Below are 27,698 nucleotides of genomic sequence, written 5' to 3'. Positions count from 1 at the left end.
CTCCATCAAATACTTTTCTCCATGGAAATGTTGTTGCTTTGTCTGGAATGTTTCACAGTATGATATTTATAAACCTTTCTACCTTTATCTCGACCAGACATATCAAACTCAGGCCCGGGGTCCAAATTTGTCCCACGATATAATTATATTTGGCCTGTGAGATGTATTAGAGCTGCCTGCCGTCTGCACAAACAGGCTATAGAAACATTATTTATTTTAAATTTTGAAATTATTTTATATTATGCTCGTTCTGGATTCAATGTTTAAGCAAAACTATTATTAAACATTTATTTTAATAAGAAAAAGTATCTTGAAAGAAGAGAAAACATGCAGATGTTGTTGAAATTTTACAATAAATATTTAGTTTGGCCCACGACTTAATCTCAGTTTTTAATTTTGGCCCTCTCTAAATTTGAGTTTGACACTCCTGATCTAGACCAAACCAGACCAAATTACAGTCAGATCTGTGGAGAGGCGACCCTGCTCACAGTCAGAGTGACAGTTTTTTAAATAAATGCAAATAAGTAAGTTTTTATTTCTATAGCATATATTTCACAAAGATACTTTACAGATGGTAGACTGACGAAATCGAGGCTGCCAATCTGCACCACTCACCAACACTCACACTCACACCACTTTCATACTAGGCAATGTGGGTGAAGTGTCTTGCCTAAGGACACAACAATAGTTTTTGTCACTGGCCCCACTGTGGCACCTGATTTTCCCAGTGGTCTCCAATCCAAGTGTTAACCAGAGCTTCTGAAATCAGACTTTAATAAGTCACTATGGCCAAACCAACAAACCAAGCAAACTAAATGTAAAAAGGTAGAGCTGTTTAATGTCATACTGTGGAACATTCCAGACAGAGCAATGACATATCAAGCAGGTAATGGACCCGCAACCAAAAAGTTACACAGTACACTGTTGAAGACACTGTATGTAGCTTGGGTTCTTATGGTTTTAATAAAGGAACTATATTTGCTGCACTTGAGTCTTAACCTGCAGGTAGAGGAGACATCCAAGTTTGTCTCATTCTCACTTTATGGACAGACGATGTGAAAGCTCAGAATTCTCTCACTGAGCTGTAGAGGCTGCATTAGCACTGACTCATGACTGGTGCAGGTGCTGGGGTTTAGTGACCATTCAGATCAGAGAGACATTTCAGAATCCGTGTATCATTTGCATATAAAACCAAAAATAAGAAAACGAAAAAAAAACATCAGTTTTCTTTATTATTTGTCTCTAAAACCAAAATGAAAAACAGATAATGATTCGTTTTTTTCAGTTATCGATTTTGTGTTTAAATGAAAAATGGAAAAAAAAAAACGGATAACGGATGTTTCCCGTTTACGTGACTTCAGTGACTGCGATGCTGGACTTTTGCGCTGCATACAGACTGAACCAGGACTGATCCAGGTCCGGGACCAAACCAGAACCAGACCGGGGCTAGACGGGGACCAGAGGGGACTGAGAGCGAGACCAGACTGGGACCAGACCAGGACCAGAGCAGGACTGAGACTGAGACCAGACTGAGACCAGACCGGGACCAGACCGGAGGCTCAGAGCCCACGGCAGGGCCGGAGCTCGAAGCTGAGGCTTGGACACCGCGGAGGCTCGGAGTCAAAGCTCGGACTGGTCTTGGATCTGGATCAGTCCTGGTTCAGTCCGTATGCAGCGCAAAAATCCGGCATCGCAGTCACGGAAGTCACGTAAACGGGATACGTCCGTTATCCGTTTTTTCCATTTTTCATTTAAACACAAAATCATAAACTGAAAAAACTAATCTTTATCTGTTTTTTCATTTTGGTTTTGGAGACAAATCATGAAGAAAACTGTTGTTATTTTCTTTTTCTTATTTTTGGTTTTATATTGAAAAACGAATGAACGAATGATACACAGATTTTTCAGGTTTAAACCATTTCAGCCATCTCATTCTCCTTGGATAATCACTGAGAACCAAAACACCAAATCATAACAGAAATAGCACAATCATGTCCAATGCTTTTGTTATCAGAATCAATCAGCCGTACATTTTGTATAAGCAGTTCTTAAGGTCACCAGGTCTGCTGTGTGTTGTCTACGTCTAATTAAAAAGCATTGGGCTGATAATCAGACAGGAAGTACGCGTTAGCAAGCAAGTGGTGTTACCATGACGACTGTAGAAAGTTGTGAAAAGTGCATGTAAAAGATTCTGAATCTCAGCAGGATTTGTGGTACGTCTGTAGCAAACTCAGTGGACTAACAAGATTTGAACAGGATCAGACAGAGAGAGAGACAGGGAGCGCAAAAGTTTAAAAAGACTTATTGTGCTTTAGATTGTTATATACACGACCGGTCAAAAGTTTTAGAACACCACACTTTTTCCACTTTTTAACTGTTTACTCTTGACCAAAACATATTCTAAACTTTTGACTGATGTGTGTGTCCACCTTTGGCAGATAGAACAGCTGAACTCACTCGTAGCTCGTTCTTTTTATAATAGAAATCAAATATTGTTCAGAAAGTTCTTCCCAAGTCTGTTGCAGAAGTTTCATAAATGTGTGGCACTTGTAGGTTGCTTCACTCTTCTGTCCAGTTCATCCCAAACCAGCTCGATGGGGTTTAAGTCTGGACACTGTGCTGCTGGACACTCCATGTTTTCAAGTTTACCATCTTGTTCTTTTTTCCTGAGGTAGTTTTGGCAGAGCTTAGACTTATGTTTTGTATCTTTTATCTTTTTATTTTAACCTCTGTCTGTTCAGTTTTTACCTTTGGGTTCGGTCAAGTGGTAATGGAGGGAAACAGGGTCAGATTTTTGACATTCAAATGTCTCTTATTCAGAAACTAGAGGAACTATTGAAATAAGTAAAGTATCAGAATGTAGGAAAGAGTTACACTCCAACAGGGTCAAGTTAAACCTGTGATATTCTTTCAAGTTGTTGACAAAAAAAAAAAAACTCATGTCGGTAACGGAGGGAATGAAATATGCAGCACTTTTTGGGCAATAAATCCAAACAGTGATAACTCTTGGTTCTCACTTCCATATCCTTAACAAACTGGTTTGAATATTTGCTTCATATAGTTTTCTACCATATGGTACAAGATTAGGTTGAAAAACCTCTTACTTTTTGACTCATGAGATTTTTTAATTAAAAAAGGTCATGGTAACGGAGGGAAAATTGTGCAAACAAGTAGAAGGTGCAGGATTTTACATCATTTGTCGCTTTTTTCTTCTGAAAACTTTAATATTACTTCAAAATGAAAGGAAACTATTTCTATAAAATATGTCAGTCCTTCCAAGCAAATTTTTATCATTTTAAATACTTTTTTTTTTTTTTTAAATCCTGTACCTTCATCAACAGTTCAAAGATGGAATAACACAAGATATGATGAAATACATCCATTTATTTACATGATTTGCAGGTCTTTGAAATTTGGGAAATAATTTTTGTTCCATGTTTCATACATGGTCTGTTTAAAACCTATGGAACTTTAGAACCAAAAATGGTACAGAAAAAAGGTCAACAGTTTCATAAACTAGAGTACATATGTATCTGTTCAATACATTTTTATATCAGATGCATTAACTTGAATTTTTGGCCTTGCTGTTTACTTCTGCTTGACCGAGCCCCTTTGTAACATTTCAAGCTCTTCATTGGACTTGCACGACTTGAACTACAATAAATAACTGGAAAAATGAGGGTTTTCTAAAACTTTTGACTGGTAGTGTATGTTATCTATGACACCCCTGGATCATTATGTTATAGTTTGGACACTTTAAATCGCAATATTCATCTAAAACGACTTAAAGAAAGAATAGTGCACTGACGTATACAATAGAAAACTGCAGAGCCCATCAGTGGATATGTGCAGATCACAGCGAGTAGTGATTAAAGTGATTAAAGCTCACTCATACATGCACGAGTCGTTCCAGATACAACTTCAGAGGGTCAGTGAGAAGAGGAGCTACTCTAACATCTTTAAAAGCTCTGAAAAGTCCATTTTACATCAACATCTTCATCCTGCTTTAATTTAACACACGTCTTTCAGTGTTGTACAAAACCCATTAGAAGATCCATTAGGATCAGAACACAGAGACTCTTCAGCAACACTCGATGGTAAAATGTGTCCCCAACTCTGAACTGTACACTGACACAACCTGAAGGACACACACACACACACACACACACACACACACAGACACACACACACACACACACACACACACACACAGACAACACACACACACACACACACACACACACACACACACACACAGACACAACACAGAACACTTTCATTTTACCACGGGAGGAAGGCGAGGAGAGAGAGAGAGAGAGGAAGTGAGAGAGAGAGAGAAGGAGTGAGAGAGGTAGATGGAGAGAGAGGAAACGAGGGAGATGGAGAGAGGAAGAGAGGGACAGAGGGAGATGGAGAGAGAGGAAGAGAGTGAGATGGACAGAGAGGGAGAGGTAGATGGAGAGAGAGGAAATGAGGGAGATGGAGGTAGGAAGAGAGGGAGAGAGAGAACACGAGGTAGATGGAGAAAGAAGAAGAAAGGGAGAGAGTGAGATGGAGAGAGAGGAAGAGAGGGAGATGGAGAAAGAGGAAGGGAGTGAGGTGGAGAGAGAGGAAGAGAGGGAAATGGAGAGAGAAAAAGAGGGAGAGAGAGAGAACACGAGGTAGATGGAGAAAAAGGAATAAAGGGAGAGAGTGAGATGGAGAGAGAGGAAGAGAGGGAGAGAGAGAGGAGAGAGTGACATGAGAGAGAGGAAGAGAGTGACATGAGAGAGAGGAAGAGGGAGGGGGAGAGAGGGGGGAAAGAGAGATAAGGAGAGTGAGAGAGGGAAGAAGGGGGGAGAGATAAAGGGAGAGAGAGAGAGAGGAGAGAGAAAGGAAAGAGGAAGAGAGAGTGAGAGACAGAGGGAAGAAATACAGATAGATAGATAGATAGATAGATAGATAGATATGGATATGGATATATGGATAGAGAGATGGGTGAAAAAGGCAGAGAGAGAGAGAGAGAGGATGGAGCGATAGAAAGAGGGAGAGAGGGAGGAAAAAAGTGGGAGAGGGGGAGGAAGAGGGAAAAAGAGAGTGAGAGAGAGGGGGAATATACTAGTATATAGAGAGGGGGGATAGAGAGATGGAGAGATAAAGGGAGAAAGAAGAAAAGAGAAAGAGGGAGAGAGAGGGAAGACAGAAATGAAGGAGAGAGAAAAAGAGAGGGGCAGGACAGGGAGGAGGGGGGAGAAAGGGAGTGGATAGGGAAAGAGGGAGGTGAAAAAGAGAGAAAGGAAAGAGGGAGGACAGAGGGAGGGAGAAACGACAGAGGGGAGGTAGAGAGGGACAGTTGGGGTGAGTAGAGTGACAGTAATAAAGTAGAGAGGATGAGAGTTCATAAATCCAGATGTGTTTGTTTAATATCTCTCCTCTTTGACTTTGCATAAAACTCCTCACAACATCAATCACCTGAACACACACACGCACACACACACACACACACACACACACACACACACACACACACACACACCACACACACACACGCACACACACACACTGCTGCGGGTCCCGGTGCTTCCGTCTGGACCTTTGAGCCGGGACACTGCAGATGGGCGAACAGTGCGAAAAAGAACACACGAATTTTAGATCACAGTCTGGATTTTGCAGTTCATTTAGTTCATGTAGACCAGGGGTGTTCAATACGTCGATCTACCAGTCGATCGCCAAGGTCGTGTGGGTAGATCGCCGTGTCTCATCTTGGACTCGCGTTTGGACTCGGTCTTGTCTCTCACTCAAGGTCTGACACTCAACAAGTGCGATCATATTTCATTACGGCCGCTGCTGTTGGTAATAAACTTGTAGCGGGTGCAGGAGCGTGTGGGGCGTCTCAGTGCAGCCTGTGCGCTCATTTGAAACCCGCGGAGACTCTACGGCACATCACAAACACACACGCTCCCTATGCACGGCTCGTCTGCGACAGCGTGTGCCCTCGTGTACCAGCGTGCATCACAGGGCAGGTTCAACTTCCTAAACATCCTACCTGTCCATCTGCCTCACGTCAGCACGCCGCCCCTCGCATTTTCACGCTCTCGCTCCTTCCTGCGTACAGCGAACACAAGCCCCTCCCACAGTGCGGCTGATTAGAAGAGCAAGACCAAACGTGAAGCAAAACCCAGTCTAAATTTGTGTTCCAGTGTTGGCACAAAGCAGGTCTACAGCATAGAGCAGATCTACAGAACAGACCTACTGCCACATTTGGCTGAAGTTTGTCTAACAAAAGTGACAAATGCATCTGTGTTTGTCACGATGTGCGTTTGGTTTGGTAAATGTGCAGAGGCTGGTAAATATCACTGCAAAACCAGAAAAGAATGAAACTCCAATTTGGAACTTTAAAAAACAGGTTTAAAAATCTTACCTACTTCCTTCATTTATTTCACAGTTTTGTGTAAAGTGCCAGAGGAAGTTCTCTTAAAGAAGAGGTTCTCAAACTGTGGGTGAGGGTCCAAAAAAGGGGCACAGAGTGTTTCAGTGCAGTTTGCTTGGCTTTGTATTAGGTAGATCATTATGACTTGGTCATTTTGTAAGTAGCTCTCATGCTGGAAAAGTGTGAGCTCCCCTGATGTACACTCTTTACTCTCTTTACATGATCCATAAGAGGCTAGTCGAGTCATCTGCTGCTTCTAAGAGTCCACGCTTCACTGTGATTGGTTACACCCGCCTGTCACTCTCACTGTGTTGCCAGGAAAACCGGATAACCAAACTGGGATTCTCAAAAATCCCCCAAAACAAGCTGAAACTGCACAGGGGAAGTAACAACCAGCAAATACTTATGCTGTTCATAGACTAATATCCACCTCGTTCCAAATAGGAATGTGCCAGTTTTCAGCTCCATCGACTCCGGCTCAAATTCATTTTCTATTTATTATTTCAGTATTTTGTTTGTAACTCAAGATTAATAACAGACAAATCTAGCGTGACAAGATTTTCAATATCAAAAACTGGGACACCCCTGAGGTCTGTGTACCATTCGTTCTTTGAATTTCAATTAAGAATGAAAAACAATAAAATGGGAAAACAGTTTGTTATTTCATTTTTCTGTTTTAGTGTCAAACAAAAAAGCTGTTTTCGACCTCTGTATCTAATATTTAATTTGAAGTTTATTTTAAATAACACCAATCAAAAAACAGTCTCTGTGCTTATTTTAATTTTGATCTTTTATTCTCTCTGGTTTATTTGTTCTGCTGTTAGCGTGCCTTGTGTGAATTCAGTGACAACCATGGATCTATAATATAAAATATTTTTTATTATAGTTCTATGGCAGTGATACTTTTTTTTTTTTAACAAGAGCCACATTGGAAGAGCAAAATCAAGAGGAGAGCCACTTTTACCCAACATACTCCAACATACAAGTCACCTTTGCAAATGTGCATTTCTACAGATAAACTGTACATCCCATAAAAAAGAAACAGCTGATATATTTTCAATTAAAACCAGATTTAACTTAATACCAGGATGAGCAGAAGCTTCATGTTCATTAACATTTTTATATTAAAATGATCATCATTATTATTACTATTAGTAATCTGCATAAATAAACTCTAGAGCCACATCAGCCCGTTTGACATTATCATGTGTTTAATGCAGCTTTGACACATTTGTTTATGTTTTACTGACACTAAACTTAAAACTACATGACTCATTTGCATAAACTATAAGCTCTGAAAAAAACAACAACATCTCTTTTCTTGTGTGCTGATGCGGTTCAGCTTCTGTCGGACTAAAGGACATGACTCAATGGAATATGAGTGTTCTCTCTGTGACAGAGGGATGTTGATGATGATGGTGAGTGTGTGATGTGTGTGTGTCGCGTTGGAGATGGTTCATGTTTTCAGAGATCAGACATGTGCAGGTCATACAAGTGCAGATTGTACGTGTCCAGGTTTAGCGCAGCTCTTTATTTAACACTAATTTCACTCACTTTATTTATGTTGGTCACTTTTTTATGTTGGTCACTTTGTTTATGTCGGCCACTTTATTTATGTTGGCCACTTCATGTTGGTCACTTTATTCATGTTGGTCACTTTGTTTATGTTGGTCACTTTATTCATGTTGGTCACTTTATTTATCTTGGCCATTTTATTTATCTTGGCCATTTTATTTATGTTGGTCATTTTATTTATGTTGGTCACTTTGTTTATCTTGTTGGCCACTTTATTTATGTTGGTCACTTTATTTATGTTGGTCACTTTATTTATGTTGGCCACTTTATTTTGATGATGTTAATCAAGAGCATGTTCTACTTTTTTAAATGTGGCTCAGACAGCGGGTTGGGTATAATACTTTCAAATATTTTTTTTGGTCGGAGTTACAGGTGGGTTAGTTGAAAGCGTTGGTCGGGTTCAGGTCGTTTATACATGGACCTGTGCATCACTGGTTGCAGGTGTCACGGCGCCATCTTTAGGAAGCACCATTAATTAAGCCTTGATTAACTGAGCCTTGAATTAAGCCTTAAGACTTTACTATGTTTATCTAGCCGCATGTGGCTCATGAGCCGCGCACTGAGTATCCCTGTTCTATGGTGTCAACTGAACAAAGAGTTTATTTGTTTCTCCTCATGGAGTTTAACAATGACTTTTTAAGATGTGAAATAAACACATTGCTATAAAAGAAGACAACATGTTTATCCACAAAATTGGAACAATTTTTCAGGTAAGTCCTTGTAGCAGCAGAACTTTCCGGGCAATAAACCAGAGAGAATAAAAATATAAAAATTTAAATAGGCACCGATTGGTGTTATTTAAAATAAACTTTAAATTAAATATTGGAAAAAGAGGTTTGTTTGACATTAAATGCAAAAAAAAAAGAACTGTTTTCCCATTTTATTGTTGATTGTTCTTAACTCAAAATTCAAAAGAATGAATGGAACACGGACCCCCTGGTTTGTAGTGGTTGGTAATAATAACATTGTGAAATAAGTGTGTAATTTAAGAAAACTGTTCTGCACTCAGCCCATTCCTGACTAACATGTGAGTCAATATAGTCACATTTACTTTGTGTTTTTGTCATTTTTAAGCAGCTTTTCTCTATTTTACCAAAACAAATGACAATTCATGCCTCTCTTTACTGTTGGCAGTGTTCAAATTGATCAAAAATAGAGACTCCTGGGACATTTCTTGTATAAAACTGGGGCAAATCACTGGTTTTGGATAAATCTGCTGGGACAGGAGACACAGGACTGAAAACTGGGAAAATAAGGGTGTCTGGTCACCCTAGACAAATTGCGTGTCTTCTTTTGCCAAGGTCACTCCCGCAATTGCAATGTGCAATTTTTGGGGGGGATTTCGCACCAATGACCACAGACCATTGAAAATAACACAACGCCATCTTTGGTTCATGTTCAGGATCTTGTAATACTCCCATGGGGTGACGTCACACTCCCTTAGTCCACTTTTTATATAGTTTATGCTGTTTATAGCTCTGTTAAAGTGGAAGCTCAGGTACGGAAGCTGAGAGGGGTCACAACAAAGGCTGCAACAAATACAAATGCGACAACACAACAAAAAGCCACAACAAACCAAAAAAAAAAGCCACAACACACAACAAAAAGCCACAATGGAAATGACCGCGGGACTCTATTTTAATGCAAGCACTGCAACAAATACAAACGCCACAACACAAACGCAAATGCCGCAACACATTAAAAAACGACATCAAAAGCACAAACAAAAAGCAACAAAACAACACATTAAAAACCACAACACATCAAAAAGACAAACGGAAGTGACCGTGGACTCTAAAAAGATCAAGCGGCAAGCTCTGCATTCCTCTCTAACAATATCACGTACACTAACAGCTTTGTCAGATATCTCCCACAATTCCTTTCACGCTGACGGGTGTGTTTTCACTTTGGCGTCAGTAACAGAGAGATCCACACATTTGGATCTGCTGCTGGATCAATGCACACCACATTAGCCTGACCTGCCCCTCCTCTGTGGCTCTGTCTGCTCTCTGTAAGCACACAAAAACACACACACACTATCGATTGTCTCACACACTCACTATCGAATGGAATTGATATGTGTGTGTCTACTTAAAACTTAGACCTGAAACTACAGGTGCACAGAAATGAGGAAAGGTTCACTGCGTGGAATCGAGCTTCTCAACATTTGTGGATTTTGAAATGGTCTTTGTCTTGCCAAAAACAAAAACACAATACAGAAATTTGGGTCTGGAAGCGTGTCCTGTTATCCCGTTTTCGCGATTTCAGATGGGCGTGATTGACAGGCAGATGAACCAATCACAGACGCACAAGGCCCCTTTGTGCCAAAACAAACAAAAGGCCCGAGGAGCCCGAGAGTAGCTTCCACAGAGACTATGACTTTCTTCATTAAGACCAAAATAACTATAAATAAACTAAATGGTGTTAGTTTGACTTTGTTTTGGTACTTTTAGACCCAGAATTGTGAATCTCTACTGAACTAAATATAAAAAGAGCTGTTAACTTGAAAACTACGGCTTCATGACATCACAAGAGCTGTTTTCAGGACGGCCAGAACGGTGCCGGTGCCGGTTCCTGCACCACTTACACAGGAAACCAAAGTTCTTATCGGTGAACGACCCACGATCATTCCATTTAAGTGAACCTGTGATGTGTCATCGACAGAGGGTGTGGATTTATACGAAAGTGGATGTCACAGCAAGAAAAACAGCAATCATGGATCGCACCATCGACTCCAGCGAGCATTTGTACTCATACAATTATTTATCTGCGCCGAGTTCTGCTACAACAACTGCTGTGGAGAAGATGGCAGCGATGCCCGATGGAACCTTACCAGGCCAACACGGATATAGCAAATATCTGATTTCCTTCGCTGACCACTGCATATCGTCTTCTCACTTTTCTTCACCATATTCCACACACAAGTTTTCTTTGTTTCTTTATTTTACCACGTGTGACCCCAATGAACCTGCTGACGTCTACTGTGTCATCACGATTTGCTTGGAAAAAACAAGTTTTACTTTAGTTCCCCAAGTTTTCGGTTCCCCAACGCTCTGGTTTTTGGCATGAACATGTCAGTCGGTTCGAGATTAGGTGTGGGAATTGGCATGGCTCTCTGTCGGCCTGAAAACACTAAAGATGGAACAGAGCATTATGAGATTTGGACATGCAGACAGAGTAATAATAAAGGATTACTCAAACGTGTGAATGAAACAAAACAAAACAACTCCAGGTCTGTTTTTGAGGAGGTAACAGCATTAGAACATGACTTAAAGCTCGCAATTAAAATTTTTGTGTAATATAGGACCTTTAAGACCAAAATAACAATTTATATAGGCGAGTTTCATTGTTGACAAAAGTGCGTGTTGCATGCTGGGAATTATTTTGGTCGGCGGCAATAAACACTAATTCAACATGATGGACGGAGCGAGAAAGCACGTAAAGGGTATTGATCCCGGTTATTTTTCCACTCTAACGGCAGAGGACCCAAGACCATTTGACCAGAAATTGGTCATAAACATCGATGGACGACACATCACCCTTTTCAACCCCGACAAAAGATGGACCAAACCAAATTTCTGGTCAGAATCACCAACTACCTGGACAAATATTCACTTTGGCGATATCCACAATGACTTGGTGGAAACTCCTGGGCCATTCACAGCAGAAAAGATGAAAACCTCCAAGAGTCTCGATGTGTTGTTGAACTTGTTGGAGTCCACGGTTTGTTAGGATCTTCTACGTTTGCTCTGTGGATGTTTGAAAGCCATTTAATTCGCCGTTAGTGGTTCTTTTCACTTGGAATACAAAAAAGACATTTTCCTTCCGTGCTTCTATTTGTGCATCTGATAATGCAGCAGGAATTTACCATTATCAGGGATAAAAACGCGAGGTTACGCACTGTGTTTGACGCTACCGTGTTTCTTGCCTCCGACCAAAATATTTCCCAGCATGCAACGCGGGCTTTTAATAACAATGACGTCAGCTGAAACTCGCCTATAGTGCAGATAACTATTCAGTCCTTGTGATCTTAGCCTATGTTATCAAAGGTATAATAATCCCTACAATGGAAGCATATCAAGACTGGACTCAACTAGCCTGGACAACACAGTGTCAGAAGCAGCTCACATTTAATCAAAATCAATAATGGAAGGGTCAAACACCTTTTAAAAGAAGTTATATACTGTATTTTGTATTGAATGGCATGAGAATTTTGGAGAGGAGATGTCTCCTGCATTTGAAAAACACATGATACAAATTAGCATCTGTACGGGGTTTGTCACGCTCTACGGGCCCACGCCAGACCCTTCTCTGTTTGAAGAGGACATAGGGGGGACTGGCGGACATCAGATCCAAAGAGGTCATGAAGACATCCATTACATTAGGCCCATCGAGCCTGTCATTCCCCAATTTGCGTCAGAGCCGAATTTGTGGTAGCTTGACTTTATTTTCATTATTTTATTTGCCAGGAACAGGTACAAATTGGATCTGTCAGTTGAAACCTCAGCTGCCATTCATTTAAGTTAAAAGTACACTGAGTAACTTTTCTGGTGGAAGGTCCGTCATATTCTTTTCCACATGGAGACGTCATTCCTTTGTCTGGAATGTTTCACAGTATAGCATTAAACCTTTCTATCTTCACTGAGACCAAACCAGACCAAGATACAGGTCAGATCTGTGGAGAGGCGACCCTGCTCACAGTCAGAATGTTGTTTTTCTAGGTATTTTTGAGCTACAAATCCACCTGTAGTTGAAAAAAAATGTAAAGTTGAGCTGTTTAATGTCATTGTCACGAGCCTCGGCCATTTAGAATTCGTTACTAGTGCTCCCGTTCTTCTCTATTTGCTTTTGTGTGTATATGATGCGATTGCTCCATGAGCCCTGAACCCGCGAGAGCACCAGACGCCGGACGGAGGCTGGCGTCAAATCGCGTCGCAGATTGGCCGGTCACCCCTCCGCCCCCACCAATCCTCGGATGCTCGGGGCGGCTGGATCCCTGCGGCCAGCTCGCCCTTTTCTTTGATTTTTAATAGTCTCATTTTGTTTTTTGTTATATGGCCGGCTGTTGCCTCTGTTAGTTCGTTGAGACACCTTTGGTTCACAGTACAACTTTAGTTAGATTTTGTTACGTTGTACTTAGTTAGGGCTCCTTAGTTTAGTAGATTATTTAGTTTAAATCCTTTTTATTTTCTCCCCAGATTTGTGTTTTTCTTTCCCTTTTCCTGCACTGTAAATAATAAATGCACATTTTTTAGTCATATTGTGGAACATTCCAAGCAGAGTAATGACATTTCCATAGATATAAGAAGGTGACGGACCCCCAACGGAACCGAAAAACAGCTTTAAATAGAGTTTGCAAAGAAAACACTGGTAAAATCCCGTATTGCCGTAATCACAAAAGACATTCAAAAGCTGGCCTCCTTGCTTCTCGAGTTTTTTAGCAGTTAAATATGTGTTTGTAGTTTGTCCGTGTATGTGGTAGGTGTTATCTTGAGAACTACACAACTCCATGTATGTTTTTAATGAGGTAACAACATCATGACATGTCTTAAAGCCCTCAATGGTGTAAAAGTGACGCGCGAACAAACGTATCCCGCGGTTCTTCCAAAAAGAGAAGCCCAAAGTTAGAATAAAAAAGCAGACTTGACAGCTGTGGTGGTGCTTTAGCGCTTTACCTGGACAGGGCAGAGTACAGGGCTCCTTCAGGCTGATCCTCGCGTCTCCGTCCACCTCCAGCTCCAGCCCGCTGCACAGCTCCTCCTCCACCTGCGCCCCGGGGTCCTCCACAGAGCCGTCCGACACCCAGCAGGTGAGGTTACGGAAACGCAGGCCAGCTCCACACACCACGCTCTGTAAGAAGGAGAGGAGAGGTCAGAGATCAGAGGTCAGGGGAGAATTTTACTGGTTAAAGTGGGACTAAACACCTAAACTCCTAAGCCCACTAAAGTTGCCAAAATGGAACAGTAGTACAAAAAAATCTAAACAAAAATCAAAACTACCAAAAAAAAAAAAAATAATAATAATAATAATAAAATAAATAAATAAATCTATCAAAAAATAAATAAAGAAATAAAATAAAATAGATAAATAAATAAATAAAAATAAAATAAATAAAATAAAAATAAATAAATAAATAAAAATTAGAAGAAAAAAAAATCTGACAAAAAGTATAGTTCCTATTAAAATCCCATACATACACATTTTAGTAGTGGATTTTGTGCTTAGTAAAAACAAACGAGTTGACAGTGGACTTTAGGAAGAACAGCTGCTCACCGCCCCCCCTCTACATCATGGGCACAGAAGTTGAATTTGGAAATACTTGGGTTTGCACGTCACTGACAGTCGAACCTGGTCCACTAATGCAGCCAACATTGTAAATGAAGACCCACCAACGCCTGGACTTTTTGAGGAGACTCTTGGCTGCTGGACTAGGCCAAAGAAGCCCAAAGCCCTCATTTCGTTTTATAAATGTGGGGTGGAGAGTGTGCTGACCCAGTCCATCGCAGCGTGGTATGGTCACCGCTCAGCCCACGACAGGAAGGCTCTACAGCGTGTGGTCAGAGCGGCAGAGAAGATCACTTGATGTGACTTTACACCCATCAGTCACATTTATAAGGAGCGCTGCAGGAGATGGGCCTCCAGGATCATGGGCGACCCCTCCCACCACCTGCTTGTCCCTCTGCCCTCTGGAACGAGACTGAGGAGCATCAAAGCCACAACATATGGGCTGAGGTCCAGCTTTTTTTCCTGAGGCTGTCAGACTTTTGAACGGTGCACACCGACTCGTGCACGCTGCCTCTCTATCTCTCCACATGTTCCACTTGTACTTGTCTGTTGGATCTGCTAAATGCTCTTGATGTACTTTTTAATATTGCTTATTTATTATCGTTTTTATCTCTCTATTTATGTCTGATTTATTTATGCTTTTTCAAAATATAAAAGACAAATTACATAAAGATATAATATATATATATATATAATATTATATATATATATGTATAATATTCAAGGGAAGTATACAATGTTAATAGTTCACAGTGTACACACCTTTAAAGAAAAGGAAAAGAAAGAGAGAGAAAAAAAAGACAAAACACGGAATATGTGCTACTAAAGCATTTAACCCTCTCAGGCTCAAATTAAGTTTTAGTAACAGGAAAAAACTGATATTTGGGGAAAATTATCATATGATCCTCACTTTTTTTTTTGAGAGACCTTCACATCCAGTGTGTTCTGGGATGTTGCAGATTTGCAGCATTGGTCCGGTGTGGTAAATTAACACTGAAGACTGAAAATGATATGAACGCACTAACTTTATGTGTTTACCACTTTTCATAACAATGAAAACATAAAGCACAGTGTAACAGCTTTACAGTGGCAGAACAACATCACTTTTTCGTGTGGTGCTCCAAGAAAATTTTTTTATCCTTTATAAAGCACAAAAATACTTATATGCGTGTAGCCGTTCTCGCACAGTCTGCATTGTCCACATTTATCAGGGAAAACAGGCTCCTGAGTAAAAAAGGCTCATAAAATATGGATGTGGAGTAAGTAGGTAATTGGCATTTAGCTGTTGCAAATCTGCAACACCTGCCTGGAGAGGGTTAACATAGATATATCAACCTCTCGATACCCATGTATACATGTGATAAGACTACACAGCTCATGGGGTCACCTCCAATGTCAGAGACATGACATGATCAATAAAAGGTAACCAGGCTTCAGTAAATTTAGAGCCAGAGCCTTTGAGAGTGTCTTATTTTTTTCAGTTTCATAAATGAGAGGGCATCTTTTATCCACTGGGAGTGGGTGGGTGGGTGAGGATCTTTCCAGTGTATTAGGACCAACAGTGTAAGAAAAGCTACCAGGTCAACAAAACAGGGTGACAAGGAGTGATCGACTGGAAGAATCCCAAAGAGAGCGGTCAATGGGGACCTAACCCTAACCCTAACTCTAGCATTGCAAACAACTGACACAAACTCAAAAATAGTGTCCCAATATGTAGATAATGCAGGACAGGTTAGAAACATGTGAGTGAGATGAGCTGGGCTGATTTGCATTTTTCCACAGTTAGGATCAGTACCTGGGAAGATTCGGGCAAGCTTACTCTTTGACCAGTGCATGTTTTTATCTCTCTTGATCACTGGGCCTCGAGGAACACGTTTCGTTCTGTCACATGTTTCTCTCGCATGTTTGAATGACAAATAAAGAACCTTGAACCTCGATTAGACATGGCCAAATTGTTTGTTATAATTTGCTGTTTTGATTCTCAGATCAGCCTTTCAGATTCATGCAGCTAAAACCTAGAACAGTCTTCCTGAAGATGTGAGACAGGCCTCTGACTCTGTTTAAATCCAGATTCAAAACAGTTCTGTTAAGCTGCGTTTGACTGAAAGGTTTTCATTCTGCACTCTTCTCTCTCATTTAATGTCTCTCTTTTTAATTGAATCATGATTATTTATGTTTGGATTTGTTTGTATTGTGATTTTAATGTATTTCTTATTCTGTAAAGCACTTTGAATGACTTGAAAGCTTTGTGTACGGATTGTGCTGTACAAATAAACTTGTCTTGTCTTGCATTATAATTGAAAGCAGATAATCAGAAAGCAGAATCAGCCTCACACGACGCTCTCATTTGTGTTCCCAGTTTCAGTTCCGAAATCCAGGTGGTTTAAACCTAAAATGCCTCTCTGATCTGAATGGTCACTGCCTAAACCCCGGCACCTGCAGACAGCCATGAGTCAGAGCTAGTGCAGCGTCTGCAGCTCAGGGAGGGAATTCTGGAGGTTCTGAGCGTCACATGAGGCCTGAACATAAACGGAGAATGAGACACACATGGATGTGTCTTTATCTGCAGGTTAAAGCTGTGGGAACACAGGTTCAGCTCTGATTGTAGTAATCTTTTTAAAACCTGTAAGAGCACAGGCTACATACAGTGTCTTTAACGACCTAGCTCAGTTAGGCCCAATCTCGTGAGAAGAGACTCGTGTTGTCACGATACTAACATTTCTAACTTGATTTCAATGCTAAGGAACAGAGGTGGGATGTGGGAAGTCATTTTTCAAGTCTCAAGTAAGTCTCAAATCTTTGACCTCAAGTCTGAGTCAAGTCCCAAGTCAAATACAGGCAGGTCTAAGTCGAGTCTCAAGTCACTGGCCCATAAGTCCAAGTCAAGTCCAAGTCGTCTGCTTTAAGCCTCAAGTCATTTCAAGTCTTTAAACCAAAGTAACAAATACAACTTAGATTTTTTCAGTTTATAGAATTTTAAACTAAATTGTACTTTATTGTATTTTTATAAGTATTTATATAAGAGTATTTATATAAATGTCTTGTCAAGATTTTAGTGTGAATCATTACGGTCAGAAAGAAATAATTCAGATTTAAAATGCTTAATAACAGTTATTTTGTCATGAAAAATCATGTTCTCTGTAGTTGTACTGTATATTACTGTATTGTACTGTATATTACTGTAGTACATTTGAGGATACCATATCACAGTACTTCAGTTACATCCAAAGTAACAAACAGAGAAGTGGGAGGGACATGTTCCACTTTGTGTGTGTACAATTAAGCATTGCATTTATCAACTGTAAAGAGAAAAGTATTTTCTAAAAACATATTTTTTTAGGAGAAGCATTAAGTCTTCTTAAGTCACAGGCCTCAAGTCTGAGTCAAATCCCAAGTCTCAAGTCCTAAAAACTGTGACTCAAGTCTGACTCGAGTCCAAGTCACGACTCACAAGTCCCACATCTGCTAAAGAATAAACTCAATACCAGTTCTGATACCACAATAATACGATAAAAACACTCTTTCTTTAGACAATAGAATGTGATTTTCTACATTTCTACATTAAATCATAGTATTTTCTTTTCTGTTACCATGTGATTTTATATGTATGTCCAGGTAGGTGTCATAGTGCTCCATGGGTGTATACTAGTCTATGTGCTCTTATACTTCTGATACAGCTCAAGATCATTCTAATTTCTGTCCAGTGAATCTGCTTTTCCGTACTTTTTACAACCCTACCCCAAAATACATCATCATTAATAAATCCTCAATCTCCAATTACTTCATTTTGTCTTCAAAGTGCCATTCCAATACCGTAAAAAAAACATAATATACAAAGTCCACAACTGCAAACTTTGATTACTTCAAAGTCATCACATAAAAAGTCCATCGGTTCAGCCACTCATTACAATTTGATTTTCACTGCATGGAAGAACATTTAATTTTAAGACCAGCCTACTTTTATTGATTTAGAAAAGTGGCTGAGTGTGCGTGTCAGGGCAGATCTGGGTAATCTCCGGAGAGTGGACAATCAGATAAGCAGCAAAGTGAATAATAATAAATGATGAATGAAGGGACAAGTTTGGCAAAGTTCAAGCTGATTCCATTACACCAGAATAGCTCCTGTAGATAGATGTTGAGTCGCTCGACAAAGTTTCAAGGTCCTGTGTTACGCAAAATGAACTCTTGTGAGATTTAAGCCGTTTTAGAATGTTTTACCTCATTAAAAACATACACTGAGTTGAGTTTTGTTTCATTCACATGTTTGAGTGATCCTTGATTGCCGTATTTTTCAGACTATAAGTGGCACTTTTTTTCATGGATTGGGTGTTTCCGCTGCGACATAGGCTACGTTCACACTGCAGGGCTTAATTAACGCTTAACGCTTAATTCCGTTTTTTTTGTGAAATCTGATGTTTTTGCGAGGTCGTTCACATTTCCAATTAAATGCGACTTGTATGTGACTCCAGTTTGAACAGTAAACGGTCCAAAAGTGTCCCGCATGCGCAGTGGAGACACGACGACGTCAACCGCAGCGAGCGTGCTCTGTGTTTAAGTTGTCCAAACATTGAGCACCTGGAGATTTTAAAGTTCCTCTCGTACCGGAGCCAGAACATGAACAACTTACTTGTTTTAAGGAGGAGACTGAGAAGGAGAAGGACGAGGTTTTTGGCCGTGGTGTTTTGTGGGCAGCGGCAGCGACGTCCGTTGAAAGGAACGTGTGGATGTGGAGACGGAGCCAAGAGTGGTGAGTGGTGATGTGCTTCACTTCAGTGACACAGAGTTCATTAACAATTTTCGCCTACATCAGCGCAGAATAGTGACGTTTGTGGTTTGTTGACAGTGTTGGGGAGTAACAGATTACAAGTACTGGAGTTACGTAATCAGAGTACAAATTATGAGTAACTGTATTCAGTTACAGTTACTGTTTCAATGGATTACAGTTACTTGGTTGAAATAAATGGATTACACTGCGGTATTTTCCTGTTTTCACGTTTTGGGCTATTCCCTTTTTTTTGTTTTTTTTTTTGTTTTTTGTTTGGTAATTCCACTCATTGCCGGACACTAAACCAGGTCTAAACCAGGACTAAAACCAGGTTTAAACCAGGACTAAACTACGTCTAAACTAGGATTAAGCAGGTCTAAACCAGGTCTAAAACAGGACTAAATCATGCTGCATGCACCATGTCTCCTCCTCTTCTATCAATAATATTTTTAATACCGTTAAGGAAAGTCTGGGCTTTTTTATTGTCTTTTAGCAGAAAAAAATATCTTATGTGAAGATTTCCTCTTCTTTGCTTCTCTACAGCAAATCAAGTAATCCAAAGTATTCAGATTACATTACTCACTTTAAGTAATTTAATGGATTACTTTACAAACTACATTTTGGGGTATGTAATCTGTAATCTGTAGGGAAATACATTTTAAAAGTCACCTTCCCAACACTGCTTGTTGATAACGTGTAGGTGGATGAATGCACTTTGGCCGTTCAGACTGAAGTCACATGTCAAAAGATCAGATATGTATCGGTTTCAGGAGCACATATCCAAGTGTCCTGGGTCACATTTGAAAAAATCTGATCTGTGTTGTTCAGACTGTCATTAAAAGATCAGATACAGGTCACATAGAGGCCAAAAAATCGGATTTGGGTCACTTCAGGCTGCAGTCTGAATGCAGCCTTATATATTCAAATGTTCACAGTGAAGCGGTGAGAGGTTCTAGTCTTGTGTGTGAGTATCTGCTGCTCCTGTTCCTCCTGCACCACTGTCACTTCACTCTACTGCACATGTCTCCTGCAGAAAGAGCCTCTGTCCTGTCTGTATCATGTCAGTCGATCGCACCATTACTTCTGCACCACTGGACAAGTTAACATTTAAACAAACTTATAAAGACGACCAGTGTTGGGAAAGTTACTTTTCAAATGTATTCCCCTACAGATTACAGATTACAGATTACGTAGCCCAAAATGTAGTTTGCAACGTAATCCATTAAATTAGTTAAAGTGAGTAATGTAATCTGAATACTTTGGATTACTTGATTTGCTGTAGAGAAGCAAAGACCAGGATATTTTTGCGTAAGAAGTTTTGTCTGCTTAAAGACCATAAAAAGCCCAGACTTTAGTTAACCATATTAAAAAATACTATTGATAGAAGAGGAGGAGACACGGTCTGCGCAGCATGGTTTAGTCCTGTTAAATCCTGTTTTAGACCTGTTTTAGACCTGATTTAGACCTGGTTTAGACCTGGTTTAGACCTGGTTTAGACCTGATTAAGATCTGGTTTAGACCTGGTTTAGACCTAGTTTAGACCTAGTTTAGACCTGGTTTAGACCTGGTTTAGTGTCCGGCAATGAGTGGAATTATAGGAAAAAATAAAAAGGGGTGGTATAGCCCAAAATGTAAAAACAGGAAAATATTGCCCTGTAATCCACTTATTTCAACAAAGTAACTGTAATCCAATTACCACTGCCTGAAACAGTAACTGTAACTGAATACAGTTACTCATAATTTGTACTCTGATTACGTAACTCCGGTACATGTAATCTGTTACTCCCCAACACTGAAGACGACTGAGAAGACTGAACACAAATGCCCCCAAAAAGAAAATCAGATTTTGCAGATTACAAACTGCAAGTCGTAAAATTTGCATCTGAAAATGGAAATTAAGCAGCAGAAAGAAAGTTTGGAGTGAGAGAGAAACTTGTGACACCGGGAGGATGCACCATGAAACTTTCCTGAAGTCACTGGATGGATGGACAAAGCCTGGACTTCAGTGACACAGAAACCATCCTGTCGGGATTCAGAAAGGCCGAAATAATTTTAACTGGAACTAATGCTGAGTCTGACGACAGCGACACAGAAGAGGAAGCGTCTGTTTACCTCTGGAGGTCACAGAGTTGCTCAGAAGTGACACAGAGGATGAAGAATTGAATGGATTTAGTGATTTGGAGTGAGATGGAGAGTTTGTTAAACTTGTTCTGTTCTGTTGTTCATGTTATAGTTTATCTGAAGAACTGTTCATATGTGACATTAACAGTCTGTTGTTCTCTCTTCTATTGTTATTACTAGAACTTGACTTTCAACAGGAAATGTCGGTCCCTGGTCTCTGATTTTATAAAATACATTTCCCCCCAAAAATGTGACTTATATATGTTTTTTCTTCTTCATTATGCATTGTTTGGCTGGTGCGATTTATAATCCAGAACAATTTATAGTCTGAAAAATACAATATTAGTCTGGCTATATTTCCAAACCTCAAAATTCTCTGTTCCACCTTGTGATGTCGTGGTAGCATGTAGTCGTAGTTTTCGAGTTAACAGCTCCTTTCACATTTAATTCGTTAGAGATTGATAATTCTAGGGCTGAAATTATCCAAATGATTCTAGAGAAGGTGTGTGGAGGGTTTTCTCACTGTAAATATGCAGAGTTTGTGTTTTAAACATGTGTGAATGAACCAAATCACAAATCCAGGTCTGTTTGTAATGAGGAAATAACATTATAACACAAATCTGAATATAGTGTAACATGGGCCCTTTAATAATTTAATTTAATAATCTCCATGGTAACGAGTTGGTGTCGGACCTTCTACCAGAAATGCTCCACAGTGCGCCTTTAAAAAATAACTCTCCACCTGAGCACCCATTGTCTCTAGTGTAATAAATGCACAAAGCCAACAGTGTATGGATGAATACACAAAACCTTAGAGGAAGTTTCAAAAAGAAACAATACACATTTTAAAGATTTATTATGCTTCTGTAATGGGACAACTTTATTCTTTGGAAACAAAATTAAAACTCTCTTCACACAAAAACGAAATGCTTCAAAGCTTTTTTAAATTTCTTATTTTACTGAGCTGTTTTTTGTGTACTTATTTATAGAGCAAAATGTCAACGCCTGATCTCGTCACAACGAAACGAACGAAAGCAAGGAGGCTCTGGTTATAATGATAATATTACAACATGATAGCTTTTCTAAATACTCAAATATGATACACAAAGGGTACAGTTAAAAAAGGAGTACAAAAAACTGTGGGAAAGCTGTTGCTGTGTCCTTAGGCAAGACACTTCACCCACATTGCCTAGTATGAAAGCAGTGTTTGACAGTGAAAAATATACTAATTTGTAAAGTGACTTTGAGCGTCTGAGAAAGCGCATTATTATCCTAATGTAAAAAAAAACAAAAACAACAACAACAAAACAGCCACTATGAAGATGAAGTTACAGGTTAGATCTGTGGAGAGGCGACCCCGCTCACAGTAAGACAGATAAGAAAATATTGAGTGCGTATACATGCACATCAATAACCCGGTTATGATCGGGTTTTTTGAGTTTCTTGATGGTGCATGTAAACGCAGTAACCCGGTTTCAGTAACCCGGTTATGGCAGTATCCCGGTTATTAGAAACCGGGTTACTGTAGCTGGTTTATTCCGATAGTAACCGGGTTACTTGTGGCATGTAAACGCAGTACCCCGGTTAGTGCAACATAAAGTTGAGTGTGCATGCGTCCACAAGACACTTTCCAGCCTTTCACCACAACAGTAGTGACATAAATAAATTGACCAACATAAATAAAGTGACCAAACGAGTGAAATGACTGTAAAATAAAGAGCTGCGCTAAACCTGCACATGTACAATCTGCACTCGTACGACCTGCACTCGTGTGACGCTGAAAAGCTAAAACATGAACTATTTCCTATACTGTATACGCACGAAACACACTTACCATCATTAGTGCCTCTTCTGTCACAGAAATAACACACATAATCCACAGAGTCGTGTCATTTAGTCAAAAAGAAACTGATCACATCAGCGGCGCAAGGAGCGAGTTGTTTTTATCACCGCTAACAGTTTATGCTAATTAGCCAAACGGTCTTAAGTTTTGTTTCTGTAAAACGTAAACAAATGTGATCAGAGCTGAATTATCTGATCAAACGGGCTGATGTGTCTATAGTGTTTATGGTTTATATGTTGTAAAGTTGAGTTTATTTATGCAGAAGATTTTGATGAAGAATCTGCTCAGTGGATTGTGGGAGATCTCGTAACTCCTTAGCATCTTATGCTAAAGGAGCTCACGGTTTGTATTTTTCCTGGTTTATGAAATTGATTTAAGTAAATTTTTGCGCCTGCGCATTTGTAAGATTATGTCAAGAAACCGGGATACTCCATTTGATCATGTATACGCGGATATGAATGTCCCGGTTTCTCAGTGCGCATGTAAACACAGTAACCCGAATACTGACAGAACCGGGGTATGGCTAATAACCGGGATACTGATGTGCATGTATACACACTCATTGATCTGCCGAATCTCATGCACAGGGCGGTAGACAGGGGATGACAAAGGGGTCTATTGTCCTGGGCCCCAAGGTTTTAGGGGTTTAGAATCAAACCCTTTTCCTCTTAACTCTTTCCTCCATGAAGACGACATTTGACGACCCTCCTTGTTTCCATAATGACGTGTTTTGACTCCTCCGCTGTATCACTAAAGACGTGATTTGACGACCATTAGAAACAACTTGTTTTTTCACATGCAAACAGAGGCTGTGATAAGTGGGGGCCACTACAACCCACACTGAACAAGAGGATTCCAGGATACGTTTTCGCCAATTTTTTCCAAAGTTAATCGAAGTAGTGACGATTGTAGCTTCCGGGAAAATCACAACACGAAACACAGTTTTAGAAATAATGAGGAGTGGACGGATTTTATGGATAAGTTTAGAGAAAATGACTTTTATAGATTTCAAAGTGATGATGAAGTTGATTATAAAGTGGAAAACAGCAACAGTGATGGACTTTCAGAGAGTGAAACTTACGACGGTGAGAATGCAGGTGATGTGTCTGTATGGAGTCCTGCGATATCCAAACAAACTATCAGGGACTTTATACTCGATTATGAACCAAAATTGCCTGGAAATCTGGATGTTGCTCAGACAAGTCCTTTGAAATATTTCAGTCTTTTTTCCAGGATGCGATGTTTGACAGAAACAAAGACTTATGTAGAGCTCTGCACACGAGAAAATAACCAAGATGACAAATACTGGACACTCACTGACGAGGAAGAGTTTTATTATTATATTATTATAAGCTAAATAAGTTGAATAAGTTAAATTATTTGAATAAGTTAAATACAAAAAAATCTATTAGGTCCACATAGATGTACAACAGGTAAAAACAGGTGTACACTTGGCTGGACTGTATGATATGAAATCTCTTTAAATTCTTTGCCAGAGTATATTTTTATTTATTTATTTATTTTTATGAATATAGTACTCAGAACATGCATGTATCAGATGTTGAATATAGTTTTTTGTTTTTCGATTTTGCACCTGACCAGGTAAACTCTCATTTTCAGTGAGCTGTTATAAACCTGTAAATGAGTTGAATCACATTTAAACATCCATAAATGAAGAGTTCCAGAGTCTAAGGTTTCCAGAGATACAAATATGTCTGTGTTTCAATTAAGTTCATGAGTGTAAAATCATTTATAATCACTCGTGGAAGTCTGTTTTCTTTGATGCAGTTATGCTCTGTGGGCAGCTCTAGTCATATATGTCTGGGTTGTTCTTAGGCGACTTTCAGACTGCAGCCTGAAGTGACCCAAATCCAATATTTTGGCCTCTATGTGACCTGTAGCCAGAGTTGGAGAGTAACAGATTACATGTACCGGGATTATGTAATAACTGTATTCAGTTACAGTTACTGTTTCAGTGAGTGGTAATTGGATTACAGTTACTCTGTGGAAATAAATAGATTACAGGGCAGTATTTTGGGCTAAACCAGGACTAAATCAGGTCTAAACAATATGACACTAACAGTAGTGTGGACATAATTTAAAGCAGCAGTGACCTCATATAAAAAAATTTTCTCTATCAGCAATACAGTAGTAAGTAAGGAAAGTCTGGGCTTTTTATTTTCTTTTAGCAGACAAAACATCTTATGTTAACAGATCCTGGTCTTTGCTTCTCTACAGCAAAACAGTTTCTTATTCATGGAGACTTGGGCTCAACACACAATTTGAAGAGAACAAACAAAAATGTTCAGGATGTGGTTGGTACATTCATGTAGTTTTAAAAATCATGACAATATCAAATAATCCAAAGTATTCAGATTACATTACTCACTTTAAGTAATTTCATGGATTACGTTACAAACTACATTTTGGGGTGTGTAATCTGTAATCTGTAGGGGAATAAATTTTAAAAGTAACCTTCCCAACACTGCCTATAGCTGATCTTTTAATGACAGTTTGAACGACACAGATCCGAATTTTTCAAATGTGACCCAGGACACTTGGATATGTGCTCCTGAAACTGATACATATCTGATCTTTTGACATGTGACTTCAGTCTGAACAGACAAAGTGCATTCATCCACCTACACGTCATCAACAAGCCACAAACGTCACTATTCTGCGCTGAAGTAGGTGAAAATTGTAAATGAACTCTGTGTCACTGAAGTGAAGCACATCACCACTCACCACTCTTGGCTCCGTCTCCACATCCACACGTTCCTTTCAACGGACGTCGCTGCCGCTGTCCCACAAAACACCACGGCCAAAAACCTCGTCCTTCTCCTTCTCAATCTCCTCCTTAAAACAAGTAAGTTGTTCATGTTCTGGCTCCAGTACGAGAGGAACTTTAAAATGTCCAGATGCTCAATGCTGCGTCCATGTTTGGACAACTTCTGTAAACACAGAGACGCTCGCTGCGGTTGACGTCGTCGTGTCTCCAGTGCACATGCGAGACACTTTCGGGCTGTTTAATGTTCACACTGGAGTCACATACAAGTCGCATTTAATTGGAAATGTGAACAACCTCGCAAAAACATCGGATTTCACAAAAAAATCTGAATTGAATGTTAAGCCCTGCAGTCTGAACGTAGCCTTAGTCGGCGTCCAAGGGGTAAAGAGTTCTTTTATATTAGGGGGATCCATGTGAGGCCTCTTGCCCCGGTTCTACAAATTTCTGTCGACGGGCCTGCCTACACATATCAGTGATAAGGAAATAAAATTGGAGAATGAAGTATGTACATCGCAGTCTACTAAGGCCAAATATCGGTATTGGATCAGACCCCCTCTCCAACATTTTCCCACCCAAGTTGTATTTGGAGTGACTCGTGCATGTTTGAGTAATCTTTAATCACTTATTTGGTTGTTCGGAAACCATGAGACGAAACAACAGTAACGTGTCCAAATGCTCACCATAAAGAGGACATGGACCCTCCACCAGAAAAGTTACACACTTCCCCTTTAGTCCTTTCCCTCCAGTGTAATATCCACACAAAGCTCATCACTATGGTCACACAAGAACCTTTTAGGAAGCATTTTGAAATTCCAATCTTTTAGATGTATTATGCTCCAGTAATAGAACAATTTATTTCTCCAAAACTAAATTATAACTATTCTTTACAAACAAAAAAAGAAACCTTTCATTGCTTTTTTCTGTTTTACGTTTTTGTTTTTTTTTCTTTTGGGCAAAAATCCAAGCTGAGTCATTATCATTTAAAGAAAAAAAACAAGTCCAGCTCATTTCTTTAGTTTTCCTTTCATTTTACCCACTGTGCTCTCTCTCTCTCTTATTAGTCTGTCTACATTTCTCTGTGGTTTTGTCTGGAATGTTCCACAGTATGGCATTAAAGTTTTCTGTCTTCTCGGAGACCAGAGCGGAGCAGTTAGAGCAGGTGTGAGTCTGCTGCTTTAACATGTAAAAGACCTGTCCAGTCCCACACACACACACAGTTTGGACGAGGGCCCGACTCACACACTCCAACTAAACTGGAGCTTATTACCACTGATTTGACTATGGATCACTCTCTCCTCCTTCTCCTCTTCTATCTCCTCTCTCTCTCTTTCTCGCTTCCTCTATGTTTGTCTCTCTCTTCCTCTCTGTCTCTCCCTCTCTGTCTTTCTCTCTCCTTCTCTGTCTGTCTCTCTCTTCCTCTCTGTCTGTCTGTCAAACTCACGTCCTCTCTATCTCTCTTTCTCTCTGTTTGTCTGTCTCTCTCTCTTCCTCTCTGTCTGTCTCTCTCTCTTCCTCTCTGTCTGTCTGTCAAACTCACGTCCTCTCTATCTCTCTTTCTCTCTGTTTGTCTGTCTCTTTCTTCCTGCCTGTCTCTCTTTTCTTCTCTGTCTGTCTCTCTCTCCCTCTCTGTCTCTCTCTTCCTCTCTCTCTGTCTCTCTCTTTTCCTCTCTGTCTGTCTCTCCTACTCTCTTCCTCTGTTTATTTGTCTCTCTCTTCTTCTCTGTCTCTCCCTCTCTCTTCCTCTCTCTCTGTCTGTCTGTGTCGTCCTCTCTGTCTCTCTCTTTCTGTCGGTTTCTCTCTTCCTGTCTGTCTCTCTTTTCTTCTCTGTCTGTCTCTCTCTTCCTCTCTCTCTGTCTCTGTCTTTCCCTCTCTGTCTGCCTCACTCTCTCTTCATCTCTGTTAGTCTCTCTGT

General features: G+C 39.9%; 1 protein-coding gene across 1 annotated transcript in view; it reads right to left on the bottom strand.

The window, feature by feature from the left end:
- The window catches only part of LOC110156660 (thrombospondin type-1 domain-containing protein 7A-like), a 594,009-nt gene that overhangs the window by 37,856 nt on the left and 528,455 nt on the right, over positions 1–27,698 (bottom strand). Inside the window, exon 27 of the mRNA XM_055163373.1 lies at positions 13,660–13,834. Within this exon, the coding sequence (XP_055019348.1) occupies positions 13,660–13,834 (175 nt within the window). The remainder of the gene's footprint in view (positions 1–13,659; positions 13,835–27,698) is intronic.

Source organism: Boleophthalmus pectinirostris, unplaced genomic scaffold, assembly GCF_026225935.1.
Source record: "Boleophthalmus pectinirostris isolate CB_2022bp ecotype Guang Dong unplaced genomic scaffold, ASM2622593v1 HiC_scaffold_6, whole genome shotgun sequence".
NCBI classification, from domain to species: domain Eukaryota; kingdom Metazoa; phylum Chordata; class Actinopteri; order Gobiiformes; family Gobiidae; genus Boleophthalmus; species Boleophthalmus pectinirostris.
Note: the sequence above shows the minus strand (reverse complement) of the source record. Positions and strands in the feature narration are given on the sequence as shown.